At 32.3% G+C, this 10,240-nt stretch overlaps 1 protein-coding gene across 1 annotated transcript; it reads right to left on the reverse strand.

Annotated features, from left to right (window-relative positions):
- Positions 1-756: 756 nt before the first annotated feature.
- On the reverse strand, positions 757-9,323 carry LOC139505683 (uncharacterized). The gene is made up of 4 exons (XM_071295173.1): positions 7,497-9,323; positions 6,265-6,462; positions 4,792-4,953; positions 757-2,083 (listed from the first exon to the last, which is right to left on the reverse strand). The coding sequence occupies exons 1-4, from the start codon at positions 9,264-9,266 to the stop codon at positions 1,499-1,501; spliced, it is 2,715 nt and encodes a 904-aa protein (XP_071151274.1). The 5' UTR covers positions 9,267-9,323; the 3' UTR covers positions 757-1,498.
- Between the last annotated feature and the right edge of the window lie 917 nt (positions 9,324-10,240).

Raw genomic sequence — 10,240 nt, forward strand, 5'->3', positions numbered from 1 at the left:
ACATGTCAGTAATCGACCGTTATAAAATTCCTGACCCATGAAATCATGCAGTGATTAAATTATATATTTTTATTCCTTCTGTTGATTATAATTGTTGTAGAAGTTATAAATCCTTGTTTAAAAGAGGGACGAAAGATACCAGAGAAATAGTCAAACACATAGATTAAAAATAAACTGACAACACCATGGCTAAAAATAAAATGACAAACAGACAAAGAATGATACAGAAAACATAACATGAAAACTAAAGACTAAGTGCTAGCCTGCATAATCAGTGGTTGTTGTTTGTGTTTGTGTAACATAAGTAAGGCCAATAGTTTTCTCGTTTGAATAGTTTTACATTGTCTTATAGGGGCCTGTTATAACTAATTATGCGGTATGGGCTCTGCTCATTGTTGAAGGCCGTACAGTGACCTATAGTTGTTAATGTCTGTGTCATTTTGGCCTTTTATGGATAGTTGTCTCATTGGCAATCATACCACATCTTCTTTTTTATAAGCAACATTAACCCCACCAAAAACAGGGGGTGATCTCAGGTGAACTGTTAAAGCAGATCCTGCTCCACATGTGTGTGTTAGATTTTTTTTCTTTTTGAAATGACATATAAACTGCCAAATATTGCAGATGCTGATATCATTTTAAATGAATGTTCAAGACGAACTTGGTGATAATAAGATGACGAGTTATTGATGTAATTCAACAAAGACGTCTTTTTTTTCAATTTAATTTCTAGATGTGTAAAATAAGAGATGTATATACATAGATCAAATAATTTATTTCCAGCACAAACTCAATATTATAAATAGTGATATAATATATATAACACAAAACTTAAAACTATATATATAATAAAACAGATAATAAAACAGATATACACACATTTACTCTTTAAACTAAACAAAATTTGTGTTAAAATTTAAAACAGTTAAAATACAGCACAAAGCAAATCCAGGATATGAATAGTTTCCACAAATTCTTCAAATTCTATTAATTTCAAAATGGAATTTTATTAAATAAATTAATTCACTTCAACTTCTGCTAAGTCATGCATTTAAATAGAAATACACGCTATTCTTTTATTAATAATCAATATCAATAAGGCATAACAAAGATATTTGTTATTATTATTAAACAGCTCTCAGAAAAACAAATGGTCTTATTTCATACATAGAGATTCATGCAATTTCCCCTTAAAAAATAAAGTGTTGTATCTGAATAAATTTTAAACTGTTAATGTATACATCAAGAGGCTTATATCAATTTAAAGTTGTTCCCATCAAAATTATTCATTAATTTAGGAAAATTTTAAACTACAGATATCCTACACTGTCATGACTGTGAAAGCAAGTGCACACTTTATACAGTCCATGAAAAATTTATTTATTTTATTTAGGAAGTTTTAAAAACACAAAGGTATCCTGCATATTAGGCACAGGCACATCCTAAAATTCTTATGTGTGGTGATCCTTATGTACGATAGATGTTATCACTAATTTAATCATACATTCAAAAACCAACGATTGTCCTCTTCGACAGCAGAAACAAGTGGATCGCTTATGTCACTCAACAGGCAAAGATTTGTCATTAAAGTCTTGTTTTCAGAAAACCAAAATAGTCCACATTGTTCTGCTAATGGAAAACGATCCAGCAGTACCCAGGTGTACACATTGTTCCTAAATGAATGTCTGTACAATTTTTTTATTTTGCCAAAAACCTTTGAAGGATCTCTTGTATGAATTATAAAATCACATGATCTTGCTGAAATTTGATGGGACTCTGTGGCAAAGAAAATGTCCTTTCTTTTGGTTTTGTCGTATCTTGTTGTTGTTTGTATTGATTCTACAACTGGATCAATGTCGCACATTTCAATGTCAGAATTGCTGAATATTTTGCAATACTTTTCCTTGATTATTTTGATGTGATCAGTTGGAAGCATTGTCTTACTTGAATGTTTGTTGGTTTTTAGCAAGTCTTCTTCTGAATTGCATATCTTCTTGACAATTCGTCGAAGTGATGTCTGCCTATCAGTTGTTTCTTGTTTAACTGTACCGCTTAATAAATTAAACACACTCCAATCATAAATCTGAAAGAAAAAGAAAATTAATAATAAAATGCAGGACATCTTTAAATAAACTATTATCAATGAGATATGTCTCGCCTTTTTTTAATTTTGATTACCATTATGCAAATGTCGAAACTAAAATAGCAAATATTCAAAGTCGACGAACTATGACTGAGGTACATCGCTTAAGAATCTCCATGTAAATGAGATGTGCCAATGCGAATACAACTGCATACCAAATACCATTGACTTTTTATAAACTGTTGTCCCTTTCAACAAACATAAACTTGTTAACTAAGTCCATGAACCATGAAGAGGTGGGAAAAAGGGTGGGGAGGGGCAAATATAATCTCCATTGAAATGATTGCTTACTAATTATCATTGACTTCACATAAGTAGTTCCTCTACACTGATCTAATCAGAAACTTATAAATTTAAACTTAGCAAGAGTTTACAAGTTGTTAGACAATGACTGAGGGGGCATGGACAAATATTCTCAATGGAAATTAGATGTACAAATGCTTATGCAATTGAATACCAATTTACATTGGCCTACAACTAATGGTTCCCATTGAACTGACCTAATCCCAATCAAATACATGTTAACTTAGTCAAATTTTCAAAGTCAATAAACCTTGACTGAGGGGGCAGTGGAAAATGGAAATGAGAATGTGTCAATGCTAAGGCAACTGCATACCAAACAGGATTGACCTACATGAATGAATCAAAATATACAAACAGGTGTTAATGAAAATTATTTTTTTCATATAAAGAAACAGATTTCTACATAGTTACTTGTGGATTATCAAATTTATCAAATCTCAATAGTTAAAAGTATGAATTTTAAAGGTCCCACCTAGGCTTGGGCTTAAAAAGGAGTAGGTCCAGTAAGACCCCTTTTTGGCCCCAAAATATAACAGTTTTACAAAATTGTTAAAATGTAAACTGTTTTTTGATTGAGTTAAGTCTGCCAATTGATATTTTATCGTATGTTTTTCTTTGTTGTGATGTTATGCTATTGTTTCAGAAAAAGGGAGAAGGTTTGGATCCATTAAAACGTTTAATCCCGCTGCAAATGTTTGCACCTGTCCTAAGTCAGGAATCTGATGTACAGTAGTTGTCGTTTGTTTATGTAATATATACGTGTTTCTCGTTTCTCGTTTTGTTTATATAGATTAGACCGTTGGTTTTCCCGTTTGAATGGTTTTACACTAGTAATTTTGGGGCCCTTTATAGCTTGTTGTTCGGTGTGAGCTAAGGCTCCGTGTTGAAGGCCGTACTTTAACCTATAATGGTTTACTTTTTAAATTGTTATTTGTATGGAGAGGTGTCTCATTGGCACTCACACCACATCTTCCTATATCTATTTAAGTTATTTATTGGACAGTTGAATGCTTCTGCTACATAAAAATTGGCTGTTTTTGACAATACAATTGACATATATCATGTTGTGGCACCATTAAGTCATGCTAAATTACTGAAAACTTCAAAATTCTATCATTTTAGTTAAATTTTTGACGGTTTCCCTTTTAAAGCGAAAGTGGCCGCATTCATGTTCATCCCTAATATTGAAATGTAAGTTGTATTTTATGATAATACATAACATATATAGAGGTTGTGGATGAACACGGATGCGGCCACTTTCAATTTCGACAAAAACAATCTGAAAAGTGACCTTTTTTGGCATATTTGAGAAATTTTGCATATTTGAGCTTGAATCGGATCAATTTTAATTACTAAATCAGTAAAAATATTTCACATTTACTAATTGAATCAAGTGAAATAGACACTTAAGGTAGTATGGGTGTCTTCCTCCATCTTGGATTGTTAAAAACAGAGAACCAAAGGTCCAGATTTTCTAACAAATTAGCAAAATTTGATGCAGGAATGCAGATATTTAATATGAATTTTCATTAAAAAACCAATTTATAAGAATATAACTTATAAATATTAACATTTTTGAAAATGTTGATTAATATTGTTTGTTTTTTTGTTTTTTTTTTAAATTGGCATTTTAAGGGGAGGTATAGCTCTGAAACAATGCATTTTCTAAAGGATTCTACATGGAATTTTCCTATTTTGTATCTTAGCTGAAAAAAACGTACAGTGACCCTATCTTTTCCTTTGATATTCTCCGAGCATTGTCTGAAAGCTATCTTTTCCTTTTTTAACAATTCTATCATTTTGTTTACTTTTTAATCACAAAATGGTGTTTTTTCCTGTATAATCCATACAAAATGTGTCATTTTGTCACATCCTGTAGCTTGAGAAAATGCGCGGTGACCTATCATTTTTATTATATTTTTCAACATATATCAATAGATACTACGTTTTGGCAAAGTATGAACAAATTCTATCATTTCTATTTTAGACTCCCAATACCACCTTAAATGTTTAAAAAGTGGTCAAAATCTTTTGTCAGATGAAACTGAAATTTGAGGCCAAAATGAGTCCTTACCGGACCTACTCCTTTATAATTCAACTATCTTGATCAAATATTTAGTAACATGGACGCGGAACCTCTTGTGATTCTTGCTGCAGTGAATATAAAGTTTTATCAAAGACAATTTTCAATGATTTTAGATGATAAGAAAACAGAAAATTTATATTCCTATTATAAGACAAAATATTGTGCCGATAATTTTTTTTTTTTTTATCCTTATACCGCAATTTTTTAATGATCAAATTGTTTTTTAGCACTTGTTGACAAAAATAAATTTAAAACTTACACGATATGTTTGCATAACTGTTGACTCCTCATGACCATGTTGCACGATCTGTCTTGTAATCCAACTATTGGCTCTTTCTAATGGATACAACCATCTGTCGTACAATGGCCCAAAATCATTATAGCCTTCAGGAATGTGATGAAGTAAGTGGGTGGTCAAGTTCTGCAAATCAAGAAACAATTTCTACACATTATAATTATTATTTGTTGTAAGTGTAAAGTGATTCTTAAAATAAAGTTAGAACCTGTTAGGCTGACATTTATTCCAATCTTTCAAGTTATTTGGAAACTAATTAGTATCACCAGAAGTAAAGTTTTCATATGCCAAAGAGGTCAATGCATATTACAAAACACACATGTTGATTTTTACTGCAATTATAGAGAGAACAGGAACTGCGAACGAGTTAATTATACTAAATTGAATTAATTAAAAGGGGGATCCTGCATTTATTACATCATATGACTCATACACTAGAAGTCCTACAATAAGGCCCTAATCAGCAAAGGTCACCATTCTTATCTGGCCACTTCAATACATTTTGTGAACATAATTTTCATATAAACATGATAAATCATTTTGTTTAATAAACAAACCCATAAAATATATATAAAAAAAAGGATTTATGTGGTATGATTGCCAATGAGACAACTATCTACAAAAGACGAAAATGACACAGACATTAACAATTATAGGTAAATGTACAGCCTTCCACAATGAGCAAAGCCCATATACCACATAGTCAGCTATAAGAAGTTATTTTATGTCACAAATTTATAAATAAAAACACTTTCTGCGGTAACAGGTTTCAGATGTTTGGTATAAATCATATTATAAGCAAAAATAATATAATATCTAAAGCTAAACAACTCTGTTAAATCCGCCCACCAAAGGCCATCTTCATCACAAAGATACTTTTCATTTTTCCCACCATGTTCTATTTTCAATAAAATTGGCTGTCCTCGTTGGTTGCCAAGTCATTATTATTATATATGTAAATGTATATGTACCCAGCCACATCTAATCTGTGTTTATTTGTTAGATGTATATTTCAATTTGTACCCATATGGTATCCATCTGATGAGTTAAGCCATTTCAAACAGATTTTTATAGTTATTTAATATGTTGTACTGTAACACTACTGTCCCACTGTTTCACCCTGCCACATTCTGTATGTATGTACCTTCTCAAGTCAGCAGCCTGTAATTTAATGGTTGTTGTTTGTTGATGTGTTACAAATTTATTCTATTCATATTTTGTACATAAATTAGACCATTAGTTTTCTCAACTGAATTTGTCATTTACACTGTAGTGTCCTTTTATAGCTGACTATGCGGTATGGGTTTTGCTTATTGCTGAAGGCCTTAGTTGTAAATTTCTGTGTCATTTGGTCTCTTGTGGAGAGTTGTCTCATTGGCAATCATACCACATCTTTTTTTATATATTTTAAAGTACAGATCTGTAACCCTATTTTACCTGTAAAGTGAGTGGAAAATCCCTTTCAAGCAATGCCACAGCAAGATGAGTGTCTGCTATCAATGATGGTATTTCATCTTTCATGAAGGTTGGTTTAACCAGTCGACTAAGAACAGTAAACAGTTGGAAAAGGGTTTGTTCCTGTTGATGTCCAAGTAGTCCTCTCAAACACCAGGCAGCTACATTGTAGGTCACAAACTAAAACAGAATTTAAAAATTCAGAATGCATTGATATTCAAATTCTATTTATTAATGTTCTACTCTACAAACCCATCCTTACCATGATTCATTTGATTTATTTGTAAAAACCTTTCTAACTTGCCCCATGTAATTATTATGGCTCATTGTTATAGTTTTTTAAATTGTTCCTGATCAAAGTTCTGATGATATGTAAGTGTGAATGGTTCTCTTAGTTAAACTTATGTCAAATCTTTTTTTTTACTTTTCAGAAACTTATTACATATCTTTAACCAAATTAATTGACAGTATCTACTTATATAATAGATAATAAAAAAAAAAAATTTTGTTAATCAAATAACTATGGAGCTTTGAATCAATATATTGATTTGAAAATAATTAACACTGGTGTTTTTTTTTTTTTTTTTTTTTTTTTTTATCTTAAACTAATAAACATGAGGTTGCAGAGATTATCATGGACTCAATACAGGTCCATTTATAAACAATTAGATATATATATGTAAAGGATCTTATCTCAAAATACATATATATATCCTAGCTCACTTTGACTTTAAATTTCTAAGAAGCCAGATTCTCAGATTTTAACAACAAAAAGGGTAAATTTACTACAAAGGTACGTTACACAATTCTAATATGATCAAGAAATTTCAACAAAAAAAAATTTAACATGTTTGAGAGATTAAAAAAAACCGACTTTTCAAATATCAATGAATATATTGAAAAACACCAGGATTTGTCTAGCTTCAATGGCAATATTTGGATAAACTCAAAATAATTTTCAGATTGATAACTCTTCACCTGTGATTCTGGCATAAAATTATGTAATCTTGGACCAATATTTGATTTGAATTTTAATGATTTTGGTGATGGTGATTTTGAAAAAAAAATTATTACAAATATTTTAAAAATATTATTATAAAAGAGGGACGAAAGAGTATAAAGTATTTATGAATTTGCTTCAAAAATTTAAAAACCCTGAAAATATCCCACAGGTTACATGCCTCTAAAACATAACAATTTAAGAAATTACTTACTTGTTGCTTTCCATGCATGGTTCTCAGAGTCCATTGTCGGGTGAAGTGATCAGCTGGAGTGTAGTCAAAACCTTTTGGGTATTCTATTGAACCAGCTCTTTTGTCTGCAACCTTAATTTTTAATTTGGAAAGTGACCATGGTGCCTCTGGTATTGTAGGTGCCTCTGGTATTGTAGGTGCCTCTTCAAGACTAGTGGGAGTAGATTTGGGTTTTGGCAGTTGAGTTTTCTTGCGCTGCTTTGATGGTTTGGCACAAGGTGCATCTGGTGCCTTTCTCTTCATATTTGGCCATGTCTCTTCAAATCGTTGGTATTGTTTCTCACAGTTACGAACTTTAATGGTGTCTGTCTTGCCACTTATCAAGTCTAGGATGTTGCTGATGACATCAGAGATAGTGTGCATGCCATCAGTCTGCATCTGTTTAAGTCTATCAAAATATGGTAGTGAAGTAAGTGGATGGATACCCTTTACACCAGTTTGCTTTTGAAAATTTGTCTTTTGATTTTTGTTTGGTTTTTGGTCAAACTCCCGTCTTGCTGCCATTTCTTCCTCATTAGTGAAAGACTCAGGTCTGGTACTGTTTATTGCACTCTTTATGGCAAATGATTTACTATCAAGTCGTAGTGGTGAATCTGCTGGTAAAAATTGCCTATTACATACATGTAAAGTCTTGTTCAGTGTGTTGCTTCGGACACCATCTTCTTTACAAAACACACAGGATCTCAATGCAGCTTGGCCTGATAAATGCAGCAGCTTGGAAAAAGCAGGGATGTCGCATAAGTACTGCAGCAAAGCTATCTTCACAGTTACAGGTGCCTCTTTATGGGAGTCATACATCTTTGATTCCATGTTCACAAGTAGTTCATCAACTAGAATCGATATGTAGGGGTCAAGAGATTTTGGTTCTTTACGTCCATGACCTGGTACGATTCCCAATAACATCATTGGACCTAAGACATAGCGGATATCCTGTGGAAGAGTTATCCAAGTAAGAATGATAGGCCACATCGATTTTAAGGCTGCAGTGTTTTTATTTGGATTAACTCCATCTGTGAACAAAGCTAGTGGTACACAGCTAGATACATCAGAATCTTTAAAAATACCATGTTTCATCTGATCTATGAATATTTTACCATCAGTATAGTCACTAAGTTGGCCATTTATTTTCACCTTATCTGCATGTATAAGTTTTGCAAGATTTTTTGTACCGTACCAGCGGTTGATCCTAGGAACAACAGGCATGTAGTTGTAAGTTTTCCTACACCTATTACTGTCTTTGTAATGTAGCAGTTCGTTACACACTGAGCAATTGCGGACATCATCATTTATTGGGAAGCATTTACAGTCATTAATGCAGCATTTGTACTGTATAATTGGCATCAGAAGTGGCTTGATGATATTAAGTGCTTCTTTATAGGTTGCTGGAAGAAGGTTAGGCTGTGGAAGGATATGTTTCTCATGCTGTAAACACTCTGTAAGAGCTGCTTTTGACATGCCATTGTTCGTTGAAAAAATTAGCATATGTTCTGCTATTGCGTCAAATATTGTTCTTGAAGATCCATCAAAAAGTGGTGTCTGATAAACATCTTTCTCCTGGCTTTTCTGCAAATTGTAAAGGTGGTCTACATCAGAGAAGTTCTGCACATCTGCCAAATTGTTTATATGTTCATCATGTGCATTCTTGCAGTGTAAACGAAAGGTCTTTATGTTCACAAATTTCCCATTGCAGGTGTTGCACATGCAACAATGTCTCTTGCTGTCTGATGACATGATAGAGTAAAATATGCCTGCTGGTGACGGCACAACCTCACTGAAATATAAATTGAAATTGTTACTAAAATTGATTTTTTGAGATTTTTTCCCAAATCAATAACACTATCAAGAATAAATAATTTTGCTGACTACTGTTCTAATTCATGACTGATAAAACAATGGATTCTTAGGGACGACATCAAAAGATCAATGTAAGATAAAAAACTTATTTCAAATAGTTTGGGGGTGGGGGGTTGAACTGCTACAAGATTTGGTTATCCGACGTTGATTTTTACATATATAACCATGATAACCATATGGGTTAATCAATTTTTCCCCAAAATAAGTTAAGAGGGGGATAGAAGGTCAGTGAAAAAACTATGTGAATTAAGTTTTTTATCCTTCATTGAACTCTTGATGTCGTCCCTTACGGTATCTAGGGATTTTATACTTTACATTTCTGTGTTAACTTATGATCGTTAATCAAATTGTTTACTCTCACAATTTTTGTCATTTTTAGACTGTTTTTATTATACGCCTGGGACGGGATGTATTATGGTATACCGTTGTCCGTCGGTCTGTATGTCCATCCGTCCGTCCGTCTGTCGTCCACACTTCGGGCAATAACTCAAAAACACCTTCACCTATATCCATAAAACTTAAGTGAATTGTTTATATCTATTGGCGTAAGCTCCCGTTCGTTTTTTTTTTAATTTCAGATTTTAAGTTTTGGATTTATGGGGCTTTATTCATAAAAAAGGGGTGATTTTCAACACTTCGGACAATAACTCAAAAAGGCTTTCACCAATGTCCATGAAACTTTGGTGAATTGTTTATATCTATAATTGAAAGCTCCCTTTCACTTTTTTTGTAATTTCAGATTTTAAGTTTTGGATTTATGGGGCTTTATTCATAAAAAAAAAGGGGATTTTTAACACTTCTGACAATAACTTAAAAAGGCTTTGTAATGTGTTCATTAGTTAAGTTTTTTA

Source organism: Mytilus edulis, unplaced genomic scaffold (genome assembly GCF_963676685.1).
Source record: "Mytilus edulis unplaced genomic scaffold, xbMytEdul2.2 SCAFFOLD_112, whole genome shotgun sequence".
Classification (NCBI taxonomy): domain Eukaryota; kingdom Metazoa; phylum Mollusca; class Bivalvia; order Mytilida; family Mytilidae; genus Mytilus; species Mytilus edulis.

What these genes read in the sequence shown, in the direction of transcription:
- LOC139505683 (XM_071295173.1), bottom strand. Translation starts at nt 9,266, where the DNA reads ATGTCATCAGACAGCAAGAGACATTGTTGCATGTGCAACACCTGCAAT. An exon ending in CCATGCATGGAAAGCAACAA is followed by an intron (nt 6,463 to 7,496) that starts GTAAGTAATTTC and finishes ATTCTGTTTTAG; the next exon opens with TTTGTGACCTACAATGTAGC. An exon ending in CAGTTATGCAAACATATCGT is followed by an intron (nt 2,084 to 4,791) that starts GTAAGTTTTAAA and finishes TTTTTCTTTCAG; the next exon opens with ATTTATGATTGGAGTGTGTT.